This window comes from Alexandromys fortis, unplaced genomic scaffold (assembly GCF_014885135.2).
Source record: "Alexandromys fortis isolate MF-2015 unplaced genomic scaffold, M_Fortis_MF-2015_v1.1 scaffold_66, whole genome shotgun sequence".
In the NCBI taxonomy this organism is placed as follows: domain Eukaryota; kingdom Metazoa; phylum Chordata; class Mammalia; order Rodentia; family Cricetidae; genus Alexandromys; species Alexandromys fortis.
Genome location: NW_026067950.1, coordinates 2,413,319 through 2,430,819, shown reverse-complemented (window position 1 = coordinate 2,430,819; position 17,501 = coordinate 2,413,319). Strand labels below are relative to the sequence as shown.

The window sequence follows — 17,501 nt, the reverse complement described above, 5'->3', positions numbered from 1 at the left end:
CTAAGTGCATCTCTGGGCAAGGCCGTGCAAACCACAGTGCGCAGATCATCTGCCACGGGCTCAGTGATTGCCACCTCAGGTCTCACTTACACGCAAAGGTAAAAAATCAAGGAGTGAAACATGGGACTGAAGGAGTTTTCTCTGTGCATTTGGGAAACCACCTACTCCTCAAACATACAGAGGGTTAAAAATCAAGAAAAAGCACAACACCTTGATTCTAGGTTATCCTTTCTGAGACCCATTTTCTTCACCTGCAGCACAAGTCTAACCAACTCCCGTGGCTTTAAAACACTATCAGGATTTAAGGCTCAAGCTCTGTCTTTCAGGTCGACCTGGAAACTTCCCCCTCAGGCATTTCTTTCCATTCACAGCGGTCATCAGCTATTATTTTAAATAATATCCAAGAGGGGTGGGGCCAACAGAAAGGTGTGGGAGGGGCCGTGAGAGGGTAGAGAAGTACACGAGTACGAAGATCTCCTGAAGGACATAGTACCATAAACAACAGAAATACATGACCAAAAATAAAAGCTAAAAAGTAAGCATCCCAAAGAATTGTTTTCCTTTTTCTTTTCCCAAAACCATTTAAATTACAACTTTTTATTTCCTTTTTGTTGTCGTTTGAGGACAGGCTCTCACGTAAGCCAGGCTGCCCACAAACCCCTAGGTAGCCAAGAAAGGCTTCAAACTCGGGGACTTCTCCCCTCCACCTCCCAAGTGTTCTGACTTCAAGTGTATGCTACCACAGATGGGCTTAACATAGGAAATAACTCATTTGAAGACTTATATGTGGTTCAGCAAAGGAGAGATGCTATGAACTACAAGTGCAAAAATAATCTGAGCGGAGAGACGGGCATTGGCGTGAGACCTCGGAGTCTGAGATGCTCCCGAGGCGAGCGGCGTGATGAGGGCGATCCAGCAACTGTGTTGTTACACTGTGTTGCACACTTGTAACAAGACACTCTTGTTAAACAAAAACAATTACTTCTTACTGCAGAATGAGGGTAGAAAGAAATACATCTAGCTCTGCTTTCAACTATACCAGAAAATTCAGCTAAAAAAGTACTTCAAGGCTTTTCAGCTCTACGCGAATGAAACTTGAGCTTGGAGATCTTACAAAAAAAAGTCAATAAACTGTCATTAATGAATCGCTCCATTACTTCTTATCCACAGCTACTCAGTATGCTTTAATATGCTTTAATATACTTGTTATTCACACCTGGGGGCTGCTGAGGATCCACCAGGACTGGCTGCTGGCAGAAGGATCCGTCAGCTGATTAGCTGTTGAAGATACTTTCTCAGGGACTGTGAAATCATGCTACAGTCTTGCTCTAAGGCTCAGACACATGCCCACCACTTGTGCTCTGGGTCCTGCCCTGTGGCTTATGCCAAGAGCTAACTAAATTTCTCTGTTCTGGCTGTTGTCAAAAGCCAGCGATGCTCACCAGCAGATGGGTTACACCATCGGTTAGCGCATCAGCTTTAGCAGGTGACTCCTGCACTTTACCTGCAGCCAGTTCACCCCAGCACCCTCTCCTGCCACTCACTCTCTGGGTCCTGCCCACTTCTGATCTGGATGCTAACTTTTGCTTCTGACAAGGACAAAGCCATAATTACCAGAGTGCTGGACAAAATAGAAGAAAACGCTATTCTCAAATAAGGGTAGAGACTGTGTGGCTGTGATCCCCAACAGAAGAAAAATGAATGAACCCACTGACTTCAGCATCTGGCAGGACATAGATTCAAGGTAAAGCTACCGACCAAACCTCATGAAGTCAGGCAGACAGAACATATAGGAAAGTCTCTGGAATGAGGACCAGGTGAGAGACATCAGGTAGTTCCTTTGTAGGCAAACATTGTAGGACTCTTCAAATCCCATGTATGTTGTCTAGTTTCTATCTGCATGTTTACCTTAACAAAAAAAGTTTTCCAGCTCATAAATAAAACTCAAGACAGAGCAACCTAAATTTCAGGAAATGAAGGACGAGATGGGGGTCCGTAAGAAGACTTGGCAGGTCAAGACACTTGCCTCACAAGTCTGTCAACCTGAACTTGACCCACAGGGCCCATCTAGTGGTGGAAGGAGAGAACGGATCCCATGTTGTTCTCTGATGTCCACACGCACGCTATGGAACTCACCGCCACCTGAACCCCTCACAACAATCAATAATTTTTTTTTAATTATAAAGAGATGATCATATAAAGAGGGAGGAAGAATATAGCAGATGCCCCCAAACACAATGGTGTTGAGAAGACACTGCAAAGGCTTTTCTACTCCAAGGTCAAAGAACTACCTCGGATTTCTAAAAAATGAGTCAAATACAACTCAAATATAAGTTTTTGCGGATAAAGTAACTAAAAAAAGTTACCATTTTATAGAAAGCTTCTTAGGCAGTCACAAAACTCTAGCAACTGGAGGGTGTCTTCTCCAAAATTAAAATTTTAAAAATCACAACAAAAAAGAGAAAAACGGACTGGAGAGGTAGTTCACCATCTACTGTCTCATGTCCGACGGTCAGGGCCCCGTCCCTAGCAGTGTGCAGGCACACGGGTGCATGCCTGTCACTCAGCACTTAGGAGGCGGAAACTGGGGGGTCAGAAGGTCCAGTCACCCGTCGCTTGTTTTGAGGCCAGCCTAGACTACGTGAGACCCCATCTCATAAAGGAGCAGAGAAGTCTCCGCAGTGGGGAAGGTGAAGAGAACGGATCCTCAGGACAGCGGCTCTGCGGGGTGGAGAGCCACAGCCTGGAATGGAACAGAAGGGGGTGGCTCTAAAATTCTACCTTCCCGCACAGGAGCCAGGAATAAAGAGTGGGAAGTAAGGGGGGACTATGACTTCAGGGGAGCCAGGAGCACCCCAGTGCAAGAGGTGTGGGGGTGAAGCACTTGAACAGTAGCCTTCAGCCCTTCTCTACTCATGAGGATTTACTAGAGGACAAAGAAGCAATTGGATTTCAGGTAAGAGTGTAAATATCAAAACAAAAAGACCTATCAAATCCGAGGGCGATGTCAGCTATGTCCCCGACTTCTCCAGGTTAGCCCCACGACACAACCTCCTTATAGAATCAAGCTCCAGGCCAATACCACTCGGAGGGAGGCTTCTCTGGTGATGCTGAATCCACCCACTGTCTCCTTGACTGGGAGAGTGTTACTGGTCACAGAGCCCCTCTGTCTGAGGCCTGCAGAAGGAACGTATTCATGCTTCGTTCTGCGGGTACTCAGTCAGAGTCCGACGAATCAGGGTGTCTGTGTCTTACACACTGTGAGTTGTGAGATGGAACAAGCCTCCACGTTGGAAAGTGAACAATTCCCATGTGTGGGTTTTACTATGCGGCCCAGGCTGGCCATGACTCTAAGATCCCTCTCTACCTCATTCTCCCGTTATCACACCCACGTTTTAAACACAAAGCCTCGCACACTAGAGGACTCGTGTCTACCACAGTATCCTGCCATCTTTAAAATGATGAAAAACAGGCTGTGTTTTCAGGTTAGGTGTTACGTTTCCAGCCTGATTACAGCATGTTCGAAAGCGTTTCCCTGTATCTGCACATTCATGTGCAGTACCGCTGCAGACCAGAAACCTGGAGAGAATGCTTTTCATACTCACCTGAATCACACCCATGCAGGAATCTAGGAATATGGATCCTTTGGGTTCCTTGGAGATCTTTTCATCTTTATAAAAATTTAGATTGTAGGATCCATCACCAAGTTGAATCAGGTGGAAAAACCGCCGCTTAAATGACTGGAAACAAAACAAAAGCAAACTCAGACAGCTCCTCTTTCTGGATGGACAGCGGGAACTGACAAACTCAGACAGCTCCTCTTTCTGGATGGACAGCGGGAACTGAGAAGCCACCAGGACTCTGGAAAACATGAGCCAGAACTCTGTAACCCCAGTGGGATGTTAGTCAATGCTACTGGCCCCTGCATCGGCTGGAGGAAGATTCCCCCACCACGGCTCACGCTCTTCCTGCCTGTGCGTTTTAAGAAGGCTTCATCATCATCCACAGTTCACTGTTTCTCATCCACAGAGCTTGAGGTTTGACATAACCACCCTAAAGTAGGGAGAGGAGGTCCAACTTGAGACAGAGGTGTTCTCACATCCCCAGAGCCCCTCACTCACACAACAGGGAATGTCCTCCCGTCATGCTATGGAAGGACTTTTGAGCCTTGGGATTCTGGCAGTCAGTACTTGCCTGGTTTATTTTCTACCTCTGTGTTCACCTGAGCTTCCTCTTGCTGTTTCGTTTCTCCCTGATTCACCCTGGTCTCTTCTGCATAACTTCTTAAACTACTTTTACTCTATATTTTATTTTAATTTTCTTAACTATGTGTCTATGTCTGTGTATGCCCTTGTAAGTGCTGGTACCTGAGGAGGCCAGAGATGCTGGATGTCCCTGGAGCTGGACTTACAGGCAGTTGTGAGCTGCCTGACTGGGGTGCTGGGAACGTATCACGCGAGGGAAAGCGGGGTGATACGCCCTCTTACCCTCATGGTCACGCTGATCGCGCTGTTCATGTTGCCTTTGTACAGCCAGCCATGCTTGGTGATCCCGCCCTTCTGAGACCCGAGGGAGGCAGCATCCTAGGGGGGAAGGGAAACGACGTCAATCTACTGCCCTCTGTAGATTATTTTCTGGGAGTTTCATCAACGGGAAAGCCATTCCATCTGCAGTGCCTCTATGTCCCTCTAGAGGCTGTTTACCGGTGAATTCTAGATATCCTGTTCCCTTAAGGGTCGGGTTAGTCCTGGCCAAATTTTTACTTTTGAGAGTTTAACGAGCCACAGGAACCACACACCACTCCGTTTTTCTGCCTCACCCGGTTTCATGAAAAAAGTTTTTGAGCGACACTCCTCCAAGGTTGGAGGACAAAAGAAAATTCCTGAAATGCTTCCCAGAGGCTTGGTTCAGGGAAAGGTGAATAAAGAAAAGGAAACAGGAGGCCATGCAGGAAGGAGATGAGAAAAGAAAAAGGAAAAACAGGGTGAGGGAAAGAGAGGCAGACGCTGGAATAAAAATACATCTTCAAGGGAAGACCTTCCCTGTGAGATCTGGATGTGAGGCGGTGGGCACAGAGCCAGGGCATGCCCCAGCCGCCGCCGCCGGCACACACAGTCATGGACAGCTGTAAACATGGCCCAACATAAAACTGTTATGTTACTTAAAGCTTTTTCAGATTTTCTTTCCTGTAACTTGACCGCACACCGCGTGTGGACTACACGGCTGACAGCGTCAGTCCGCGGTGACGAAGACTGGAGCCGCCTGAGAGGGACCCTAAACAGACAGAGGCGGCACTGCCAAGTCTTCCCTTAACCAAACCAAGAAGCGTGGGGAGTCATGGCTCAGTTTTGTTGAGCCACCCTGATATCAGCGTTTGCGGTTTCGGCATTGTTGTGATTGGACCTGAGAAATCGTTTCCCTGCCAAGGGTTTCCTAAGCTATTGGGCACCTCGATAGGCACGCCTTCACTTGGTCCTCCTGGCCATATAATCAGCACCTTTAAAATGGAGACTGTGTGGCCCTGGCTGGCCTAGAACTCGTTATGTAGACCAGGCTGGCCTTAACTCTCAGAAATCCACCTGCCTCTGCCCGGTGAGTGGTGGTTAGATTAAAAGTGTTCACTGTGGGCTACATTAACTTTTCTCAGAATTATTTCTGAAACACTATTGCTCCAGAATAGTTAGAAGATGTTTAGAAGATTACGTTCTAAAGATGGCTAACGCTGTACTCAGTATACAGCTGAGGAAAGGGGAAAGGGGTCTAAACCCGCGATGGGGCACCAACAGAGAGGAAGAGGAATATATGGAGGGGTCTGCGCTAAGTTTATGAGATTCCCTTCTTGAGCCGATAAAGGCCTCGCCCTCTTCATACACTTCCCTGAGCACCGTCTTTCTCCAAGAGCTAGGGAGCTTACTAAAGTCAGACCGCACTAAAGCAGCCACTGGAGAAACAGCCATTTCACTTCCACTGTTGAAAAACAGCCGAAATTCAAGGTCTCGGGCATCTCGGTATCTCTTAGCGATGCGGCCAGATCTGATCCAAGCCCTTGCAAGTGATCTCAGAACAAAACACAAGTCAGAGAACATGAGATGCTGAGCAGTCCAGATAAAGCCGGGACCTGAAGCCAACCTAAAAATAGATTTTAAAAATTTCCTTTGCTTCATTTAAACATCCCCGTTCCTGTTTGGGCTGAAAGGTTGGCTCTTCTCTCAAAGCCTGCGCCATGGGAGTCTCGAATGGGAAGAGAGACAGAGGGCAAGAGCCTACCTCGTCTTTGTCAGCCTCTTCGTCCACTTCATAGACATGGATCGGAAGTTTATCCAACTTGGCCACTTTGCTTTAAAAACAAGAAAGAAAAGTTGCTTTGTAACTGCATCATCAATAGAGTCTACATCTCCACCCATCAGAGGAACCAGCCCATAACCAGCCCAACAGTGGCCCCTGGCAAAGAATAACACAGCCCATGCTTGCTTTTCAATGAACCGAGGAACCCAGTCAAAGGTCCACACAGCACCGTAGAAATGAAGGCACGGCTTGCTAGAGCAAGGAGGCCTATTAAATGTAAGAAAGTGGACTGGGCACTAATTAAAAGACTAGGTGGGACAATTCTTAATATTAAAATATGAGAGAAATATATTATCGGGGTCACAGAATTTTAAGTGATTAATGGTGGAAGGTGATGAAGGCATTAATGGCGGACAGTACCGACAGCTACAGCAGCAGTAGCTACAGTTACAGAACAGCTGTATGCTAGGTGTGCCGGGTATGTTACATATGCCCTGTCATGTAAGCTGGTGTTAGCTGTTGTCAGTCTGACAGGGGAAACTCAGAGAGGGCAAAGCTAACCCAGACAAAACCCCGAGTCTGTAATCCTATTACAATGTTCCATTCGGTGAGATGTTCTTACTGATGCTCAACGGTAAAATCTCGCCACCGTTAAACTCCACCCCATAGTAAACATACACTCCACGAAGTCAGTTATCTTCCTACATGGAGACAGTTTGAGAAGACAATCCAGGAAGGTGGATTTATTAGATCAAGTGGGAATTATTTCAAATCACCAAGTGAGCTCTGGGCAACCAGAGAGCTCAGAAGCCTATCCATGCGGAGAAAATAAAGTCGGCAGGGAGTGTTCCCTCTGATGTTTAAAAAGGTGATCAGGAACTTGGCTGAACACTCTAAGGAGTGGCCGAGCCACACACATAGGAAAACAAACAGCGAGGTCCAGAGAGAAAAGTACAAAGGGCTCGAAATCTCACTAAGGGAACAAACTCAAGAATGTACTAATTTGGGTTCAATGCAAGTTTTCCAGGGGCGACAATGACCCTGAAAACAACCTGTCTCCATTTGCTCTGATCCAGCACTGGCTGCACTTCCCTTTGCCGACTGTGTGTGGGATGTGCTGTCTTCCAACAGTCCTCTGAGTAGACACACACACCCGCCCTGCTTCCCTTTCCACAAACTTATCCCAATACAATTGCTTTCGGTGTGCTTGCAGTTAAAGCTTCAAAGCAGGTAAGGAATTGACCTGGGGAAATACTGTATAGGATCTGCTTTCTTAACACATTTATTTACCATAGTCTTCACATGGTTCTTTCCAAAATAGTCCTTTGAAGGAACACACACACACACACACACACACACACAGACAGAGAGAGAGAGAGAGAGAGAGAGAGAGAGAGAGAGAGAGAGAGAGAGCGCACTATTCTCAAGAATTAAGCTGGAACCAACCTAGGTGTCTGTCAACCTAGGAAGGGATACACAGGATGAAATTGCTTTCGTATCTAAAAAAAAATGAATGTAACTGGAAATACTCATATTACAGCAATTATGCCAGGTCTAAAAAACACAAATACATATGTTATGTGGAGCCTAAAGTTTACATAGATACGTAAAAGTCGTGGAGGCACAGATGACATGAAAGAAGGTGCCCGAGGACGTACGGGATGAACAGGAAACGAGAGAATAAAGCTCAAAGCACGGTACATGCTTGGATGAGAGGCGCTTATGGAGCCAGGAGCGCGTGCAGCGGATGTGAACCCAAGAAAGTGGACGGGTGTGTGAACACTGAGAAGACGACGGTGGGAGGGGCAGCAGAACGGCGTAAGGAGAACGGGAGACGATCAAAGACGTGGAGGAAATGTCAGGATGACACTCGTTACCTCATACAGTTAATAACTGCGGACAAGCGGTCAGTCCACACTGCATCATAGTTCACTACAGTGGCCTTATCTCTTACACACCTCAGTGGAAACTTTCTGGCCACCTCTGTGTGCTGCTCACCCCATCAGAGTATGACATCGAGTCTTGCAATCAAAAGATATTACCATGCACACAGAAATCTCCTGTGCTTTCACAACCACTCTGACGGTGCAAATGAAGCCACACACGTCTTCCCGAGCACACACACGCCTGAAGCCTGCTCACCTGGGAAGCTGCCGAAACTCTCCTGAGTAATCTTCATATTTGTACGTCACGAGATGCCAGTCAGAGTTGTAGGTTTTGATGCACTGTGGGGGATTTAGAAAAAAAACACAGAGATACAGAAATCAGGTGACTTTCTGCAGAGTCAGACCCTAGAGACATTCCAAAGTTCTACCATCAATTATCAACCGTCAAAGCTCTACCTGCAGAGTCTCCAGGAGGTGTGAGACTTCGAACCAGTGAAATATGACCCTTGGGAAAGATACTGTTTCAAGTTATCAATATAAATGATCTGACAGCAGTTTTTATATGGAGACATTGAAATAGCAATTACTATTCCTGGCTTATAATCTATTTTTTATATAAAAGAAAGTTATGCTGCTATGGTGGTTTGAATGAGAACTGCCCCCCAGAGGCTCATATATTTAGATGTTTGGTCCCCAGTTGGTGGAACTGTTTGGGAAGGATTAGGAGGTGCGGTCTTGTTGGAGAAGGTATGTAGAATTTTGAGGTTTCAAAGCCAGCATCATTCCCAAAGCCTCTCACACAGGCTCATACTTACGAGTCACTATGTAAATTCAGTGTGTGTGTGTGTGTACTGCGGGCACTCCACTGCTAAGGTTCTTTTAGTGACACTAGTGTTCACACACTACATCAGAACTACCTCACTGCATGACTACACAGGAGCCAGGTGCCCTTCGCCCATCTGCCTGGCATGTGGGCACCCGGCTGAGGGCTGTGTAGTCTGATGATTTACAGGGCTACATCTTTGCATATGAATGGGTGGAATTCAGTAGCTGAAGGCCCCACTTGTTAAAGCCCGCTTGGTCCACGTGAAATTCTAGATGGCTAGCTCTTGACATACACAAAAGTGGGGAGAGAAAAAGAGCGTGAAAAGATGTATTTGTGCCAGATCTCATTATGGGGCTGGGGGAGGGGGGCGGGGTAAAACTGTCTGTGAACAAAGCCCCTGTTCTTATCCCACTTCATTTACAGCAATTGTTTGTCTGTCGTGGCCTCCATCCGAGCAGCCACCAACTCACAACAGCGACAACAGTCGGTGCTTTTTTAATTTTTATTTTTCTTACACAGTAAGCAACTTTGCTTCAAAAGATACCAAGGGAAGGGAGTGTGGGTGTTCTAGATTATTCTTTGGAGGTAGAACAAACAGGAGAAAAGGGCCAAGAGCAGGGTCAGACAGGGGAGGTGAGAACTTCTCTCCCTTTGACCACACAACTATAAACATTTTTAGAATGTTATTTTATTCTTACAAATGCTTTTTCACAATTTCCAGCAAAACTCTCACACCTGGGTTTCAGACACCACATTCAAAATTAGAATCCAAAGTCCCGGAATATGGCTTTGCGAAGTCACCTGTGGTTACGGGTTTTCCTACAGCTGCCCCTCGGAGGCAGGCATGACTCTGTCTAGCATACTCCTACTGTCTTTATCCGGCCATGATGGTCTCGCAAGAGCATGCAAGTCAAGCCACAGCGCCAACCTTCTAACCAGACATCGAAGCCACCCGGGGGCACAGGCATGTGCCCATGTGACGAAGAGCAAGGAGGAAGGACAAAGGGGGTAGCATGGATGCTTTTATGAATGGAATATATGAATACTCACCTGTTTACAACTTTAAGCAAAATGGGGAAATACTATGCCTAAATATTTAAACTTGTAAGGACTCACTGGTTAAGGCAGTAGCCACCAAGCCTGAGAACCCGAGTTCAATCCTCTGGAGGCCCATGTTGGAAGAAGAGAACGAACTCTTGCAAGTTGCCTTCAGACCTCCATGTGTACACCGTGTTTATGTACACACACACACACACACACACACACACACACACACACACACATAAAATAACTTGGGCTGGAGGCATGGCTCAGGAGTTAAGAACACTGGTTGGTCTTACAGAGGACTCAGGTTCAGCTCCCTCCTCTGACCTCCATGTGTGCCAGCACGAATGTGGTCCACATACATGTGCAGGGAGAACACTCATACACACGAAATAGGTACAGCTAAATAAGCGATCTTAAAAGAACAAACAAGTCTTTCAAAAATGCCACTGAGGGTTCTGCCTACCCTAAAACAACAACAACAACAAAAACCCAACTTTCTCATGAGTTGGGAGAACTAAGTGATGATTTTGTCACATGCGCTAAGGCAGATGTAAGCAAACCTTCTGTGGACATCAAGAGAGTCGTAACCCAATGATTTTCAGGATTTCACTGTCTCTACTTAAGTCGGTTGTATTATGACTACAGCCAATATGTAAACAGATGGGCAAGGCCATGTACCGATAAAACATCAGCCATGAAAACAGGCTGCGGGCCAGATTTGTCTGAAGTCACATTTTCCAAAGCCTGCCTTTAAAGAAACAGTTATATCTGTATAAATATACCTAGTCTGTGCATGGAAGCCTATATAAACACACCTAGTGTGTGTGTAAGCCTGTATAAACACACCTAGTATGTATGTTTAAGCCTGTATAAATGTACTTAGTGTGTGTGTAAGCCTGTATAAACACACCTAGTATGTATGTTTAAGCCTGTATAAATGTACCTAGTGTGTGTGTAAGCCTGTATAAACACACCTAGTGTGTGTAAGCCTGTATAAACACACCTAGTATGTGTGTGTAAGCCTATATAAACATACCTAGTGTGTGTGTGTAAGCCTGTACAAACACACCTAGTGTGCGTGTGTAAGCCTGTATAAACATACCTAGTATGTGTGTGTAAACCTGTATAAACATACCTAGTATGTGTGTGTGTAAGCCTGTACGAACACACCTAGTGTGTGTGGAAGTCTATATAAATACACCTAGTGTGTGTGTTAGCCTGTATGAACACACCTAGTGTGTACATCAAAGGCACTAGTGTGGTGAAAAGGAAAGGGACAGGACACTATCTTTACAGAAAGAGAACACTGCTTTAAACACTTTAGATGCAGACTTTATTTTTTTTTTTTTACATCTCCACTGAAACTCTCTTATTTAATTGGTCTTCACCTTAAAAGCACAGCTGACCTACAGTTCTACTGATAGGAACGCACTTCCTCTAAGTACCACATAGAAAAGGGCCTAACTCATTTTTTAACTATATTGTGCACATGCGTGTTTGTGTCTGTGCATGTGTGTGTGTGTCACAGACATGTGTGAGCATCAGAGGACAACCTGTAGAGTTGGTTTTCTCCTCCGTGTGGGTCCTGGGGATCACACTGGTGTCAGGGATCTTTCTCTACTGAGTCATCTTGCTGCCCCCAAACTCATTTCTAAAGGAAGAAACTCTTCAAGAAACAAAATTACAGAAACTAACTAGTTTCTTCTACCTAAAAACAGCTGAAGGAATAAACACACACACAAGGGAACCGAAACCACACAATCTAGTAATGATGTCTCTTGGTTCAGGCTATGATCTGTGTGCTCAAACACAGATAGAGTGATTTTATAGCACACAGATCGGGGCGGTCAGGTGTGGATATCATCACCTGGTTAAACAGGAGCGGAGCGAAAGATCCCATGATGCACTTCTGAATCAACCACTACCAACTGTATTAATGACGAAGGTCCGCACTAAGGACAGCGATCCCCTTACGAGCCACCCTTTAGTCTATGTCCACGGGGTCAACTCTGGAGACGTGGGTATTTGGGACCATTCCACACACCCAAAACACACCATCTGAATTCTTGTCATCAAACTGTCATCAGCTCTTTGACAACATCCATTAAAATGACAAGATTTGCGGAAAAGCAGGGGTGGAGGGAAACATCTTTACAAAGCATGAGACGCAGAGAAAATGAAAACCTACCTCAGTGACAAACAAGCTCTGTGCCTCCTCCTCTGCGTTCACGGGGACCGTGGAGCGCACGTACCGCCCCTGCCGCCTCAGGATGGCTGTCTGTGAACAGAACACAGGAAGAGCTGGTGAAGACGGAGGGTCGGGCTAGAGGGTAGGGCTAACAGTGCAGCCGAGGGCCCTCCCTGCCTGTGGAGACGGAGACAGAGAGCCAGACCTACAGTGCAGCCGAGGGCCCTGCAATAGGACCAGAGCATACCAAGTACCTCCAGGTTCCCCCAGCCAGTGAGGACAGCGGCCTCCTGAGGTCACTGGCAACAGCTCCAGGTGAGATTCTGAAGTTCCAGCACCCAGACTGGGTAGCAGTGCAGGCTAATCGATCACTTATTATTAAATGACTCTACGGACCAGGAAGAAAGCCACCCCTTGCCTCTGAAGATTAGAGCTACCCTTGCTTCAGGAGATTCCAGTCGTACATTTTTACTTTATTAGCGCCGACTTACACACTGACTAAAAGTCACGGATTACATTCTGCCATCTCCATACGTACACACCACATTGCTGTGACTGTGCCCACAAACGCACCCGTTACCCTTCTCTGGTCTTTCCTCCAGCCAGCCTCTCTTTCGTCTGGATTCTTAAAAAACCAACCACGCAAACAACAAGACACCTCTAGATTCTACATGACAGGAAATGTGTGACATTTGCCTTCCGAGTCTGCCACACACCTCTGTTCTCCACGCTGGGTAAGACCCCACTACGAACGGCTACGGTGAGCGGTGCTGCGGCAGACAAATGTGAGGAGTCTCTACATGATACCAACTCCAATCAGACTGTCACAGATAGACCCTGTGCATAGCTCTACTTTTACATTTCCAAGGAACCTCCACTCTGACTTCCACAGTGGCTGGTCTAATTCACAGTCCCGCCAACAATGTACACGGGTCCATTTCTCTCCCAAATTATTGATTTTATCATTCTATTTATTTATTATTTCTTTTATTCTATGTGCACAAGTGTTTTGCCTATATTGGATGTATGTGCACCACAGAGGTCAGAAGAGGGTATCAAATTTCCTAAAACTCAAGCTACAGATGTCCGTGAGCCTCCGCATGGGTGCTGGGAACGGAACCTGCGTCCTATGCAAGAGCAGCAAGTGCTCTTAACCACTAGTCACCTCTCCTGCCCCCATTTTTTCCTCAATGATAGCTGCTCTCACTGGGGGGTAAGATGAAATCTTAACCTAATTTCTGTTTGTATTTGCCCAATAAATAGCTTAAACATTTTTTCATGTGTTTACTGGCTATTTTTACTTCATTTGATGGCTCCTGAATACATTTGTCAACTTATCAATTGGTTTATTTTGTGGGTTTAAATTTTGTTTCAGTTCTTTAATATGGATACTAATCTTGAAAGATGAAAGAGTAACTAACTGTCAAAGACTTTCTCCACACTGTGGGGTGGATGGCTCATCGCTCTGGTAACTGTTTCTTTTACTGTGTAGCTTCTTGCAATCCCATCTGTCAACTATTGTTATTTTCTGGATCTCCACAGTTTCAGACCTCCAGGTCTTCCCTGGGCTGCTTTCTCTAGCTATTCCTGCTTCGCTTATATTTCCTCGCAGCAGGCCAATCTTTGAGAGCCATCTTGAAGCCAGTATTTAGATGGTGGTTTCCTCACTATATAAAGAAACAGATGCATCTCTTGTCCTCCACTCAAGTCCTGTGCGGTGAATTATTTATCTACTCTGCCCCTGGGGAACTCTTACGACCCGGGTCTTGGCTTCTTAGTGAATATTTCAAACAAATGGTGACCTTCACTATAAAACTGTTTTCAAGGAGGCCGGGTGGTGGTGGCGCATGTCTTTAATCCCAGCACTCGGGAGGCAGAGGCAGGCGGATCTCTGTGAGTTCGAGACCAGCCTGGTCTACAGAGCTAGTTCCAGGACAGGCTCCAAAGCCACAGAGAAACCCTGTCTCAAAAAAANAAAAAAAAAAAAAAAAAAAAAAAAAAAAAAAAAAAAAAAAAAAAAAAAAAACTGTTTTCAAGGAATGCTGGAGACACACGTGATGATAAACATGGGAATGCTAGAGACATGTGTGATCATAAACATGGAAATGCTAGGGACATACATGATCATAAACATGGGAAAGAGGTGCAAACTGCTATAGAAGGCCTCAACACAAGACCTGCACAAAACCACGCCAGTCAGGATTCTAGCATGGAGGGAGGGATGGGCTCACAGACCCATAGCTGAAGAGCCATGGACTATTGTGAGATGTCTTTCTGTAAGCTACGAATATGTGTTGCTCTCATGGGTTGGTAAATAAAGGTGCTTTGGCCTATGACAAGGTAGGATAGAGCCAGGTGGGAAATCCAAGCAGAAATTCAGGAGAAGAAGGGTGGAGAGTCTGGGAGATGCCATCCAGCTGGCCAAACTGGTAATGTCATACTCATGTGGCAATACTTAGATTAAAAGAAGTGTTAATTTAAATGTAAGAGCTAGCTAGCAATTAGCCTGAGTCATTGGCCAAGTATTTATAAGCAATATTAAGCCTCTGAATGGTTATTTGGGAACTGGTGGGTAGGAGAGAAACCTCCAATTAACTATTGACAGAGAGGCTGCTGGAGGCAGCAGGCTGATCAGTTTTCTTTAGGAGTGGAGGTCCGTGTTCAATGAACGGTCCCATGTCCATGAAGATACAGGAAGCACAAACTGGACTCAAAGTGAACTCGGTGGGTTACATGGCCAGGAAGTTAGGATGGAGTGGGGTCTGAAGGTGGGAAGACTTGGGGTGAGGCGTAGGGGTGAATATGATCAAAACATTGTATGCATCATGAAAACCTCAAGGAGTTGGTAAAAACATATTTCTAAAACTTCCACTATTTTGAGACACTGAAACAGTAGAAGATGGCCATAGAGAGGGGCCATATTATACAGAGAAAAATGCCCCGCTACCCCAAGGCAGATACAACACTGAAGAGGCCATTGTAGACACAGCCTCCCTGGATAACAACTAAAGCAGAAGCGGTCAGCCGGGCCTGGACCAGAGAACTGTGAGACAAAACCAATGCTGCCAAGTTACTGGGCTCAACAGACAAATCAAACATGGTTGTAAGGGAGCAGGAGAGGCCGAGTGGTACAGTGCTGAAGAAGGGTGTCCTCACAGGATGGAGCTCGCCTGAGAGACACTCTGCTGCAACCTGGTTTCCTTCTACTCAGCTGGTGCCCCAAAGAGGTCACGTGACTAGATAAAAACCGAGTATCCGCTGAATCCCAAGTGCAAACTGGAGTGTCTTCCCTTCATGAAAAATATTCTAACAATCATTTAAGAGTCTAGCATAAATATTTACCTATCTAGCCAAACCTTGTCTGGGTCCTGGCCTTCCTCCAGATGAATCCAATGGCTAAAGATACAAGATTTAATAAGACATATCTGCTACTCTCATGAAACAGATACAAGAGAAGGAAATACGTCTTAGAGTACTCCATCCAGAAGGGCGTTCGGAGAGGGGCACTGAATTCCAGGATGACATGGAAGAAAACAGCGGGGCTCCAAATCCAACAGAATAAAACATCAATCAAAGGTGTATCGGTCTTTACGCTGAAATAGTGAAGGATGGGTTCAAGTTGTATCAAGAACGGGCAAGAGAGACACCTAAAAATAAGACCAAAACAAAACGAATGAGATCACCTATGTTTTAAAAAAAATAGGGCTGGACTGGGAATGGAGCCCAGTTGGTCGAGCGCTTGCCTCACTTGGGCAAAGCCCTGGGTTTGCTCCAGCACCGAGTAAACTAAGCCTGAGAGCACACAGCACACCATGCCTGGAGCCCCAGTCCTTGGAAAATAGAGGTGGGGGAACCAAAGGTTCAGGGTCATCCTCAGAAGTACAGCGAGTTCCAGACCAGCCTGAGATACTTGCACATGAGCTCATGGGTGGGTGGGTGGGTAGGTGAGTGGGTGGGTGGATGGATAGATAGATTAGATTAGATAGATAGACAGACAGCCTAGGACTAAGTTTATTTGCTCTGTCAAATACTGCCTTTGAACTCCAAATGACTTCCAACTGAACCTACCACTTTAATCAATCAGGGGATAAATCAGGTCACAGAAAGGGCAGGACCTGTGTAGTAGGCTGGAATCCTTCAGATCAGATCCCCTGAGGGTCTAGCAGACTTGTCATGAATGTAGAAGTTGCCACTAATGCCACCAACTATCGTCTTCATGACCTTCACTCTAAGCCCAGTCTCGACAATCCACTTCTTTATAACACGCTTTCCATTTTGACTTTCTTATGCGGAAAAGACACAAAGCCAACAAAAATATTTAGATTGACTATTATTTTTAATAGAAATTCCAAAGTACTTTAATAAAATACTATTTTTGCTTTTCTTGTGGAGTCAGCAAATGCATATCAGTTCCCTTGAGTCTGGTCACATTGATCAAATATCTGGTCTATGAGCCTGAAGAGTTGATGCTTGACCCCATCATTCAGTAACTTTAAAACAATGTCCCTGAGACCTGTTTTGGCAACACATTATCCAGCATTCTCCTGCAGGCACATGCCTTTTCCTCTATTAGATTCTGAGTTCCTTTAAGGCCAAGCGCCATCTCCCCTGCTTGTATCTCTGCGATGAATACCTGATAAATGTTTCAGGAATGAAGAAAACAGTCAATGGGGACAGAAAAGGGAACCGCCAATCACCACCCATTACTGCATATAAGGTTTTCCTATGAAGACGAACGCTCTCCGATCCATTATATAAATCGACAAGGGACGTCACAGCACAAGCTAATGTTCTATTTTAACATCTCTATAGATTCTGTGTATTAAAAATTACATTCAGACCATTGTCTTCTTTATGCCAAACCAATTAACATTAAATTTCTATAGTTTCATTTATCGGACTTATAAAACAGTTCAAGTCAATCTCCTAAGAGCTACTCAGCGAGTACCAGAGCCCTTCTAAAGAATGAGCTAGGTTTCTCTCTAACACTGTGTATGGGCTTCTACCGCACAGCACGGCCGGCCTGGAATTCACAACACGCTGCAGGGTGGCCCTAGCTCACGGCCTTCCTGCTGCTGAGCCCAAAGGCGTATGCAGCCATGATGAGCTTGTAGCCCCATTCCTGTCCCTTACAACCACTTTTGATAAAGGATGGGTCTTTATCCCATTTCCAAACATGAACATCAAAAACGGTAAACAACAACCCCAGTGTTTGTTTTCTTCTCAATGAATCTCCTGCTTGCTTTACGACGTGGCGTAAATTACCTCA

General features: G+C 45.6%; 1 protein-coding gene across 19 annotated transcripts in view; it reads right to left on the bottom strand.

The window, feature by feature from the left end:
- Dock9 (dedicator of cytokinesis 9) overlaps positions 1 to 17,501 on the bottom strand; it is a 239,432-nt gene that overhangs the window by 99,595 nt on the left and 122,336 nt on the right. For all 19 annotated transcript variants that reach the window (XR_007593292.1, XM_050150339.1, XM_050150346.1 and 16 more), the window contains exons 3-7: positions 12,233 to 12,322; positions 8,428 to 8,510; positions 6,268 to 6,337; positions 4,488 to 4,583; positions 3,606 to 3,740 (exon numbers count right to left, since the gene is read on the bottom strand). Coding sequence is in view for 18 of the 19 variants with exons in the window: in XM_050150339.1 (XP_050006296.1) it covers positions 3,606 to 3,740; positions 4,488 to 4,583; positions 6,268 to 6,337; positions 8,428 to 8,510; positions 12,233 to 12,322 (474 nt within the window). In the remaining variant the exon portion in view is untranslated. The remainder of the gene's footprint in view (positions 1 to 3,605; positions 3,741 to 4,487; positions 4,584 to 6,267; positions 6,338 to 8,427; positions 8,511 to 12,232; positions 12,323 to 17,501) is intronic.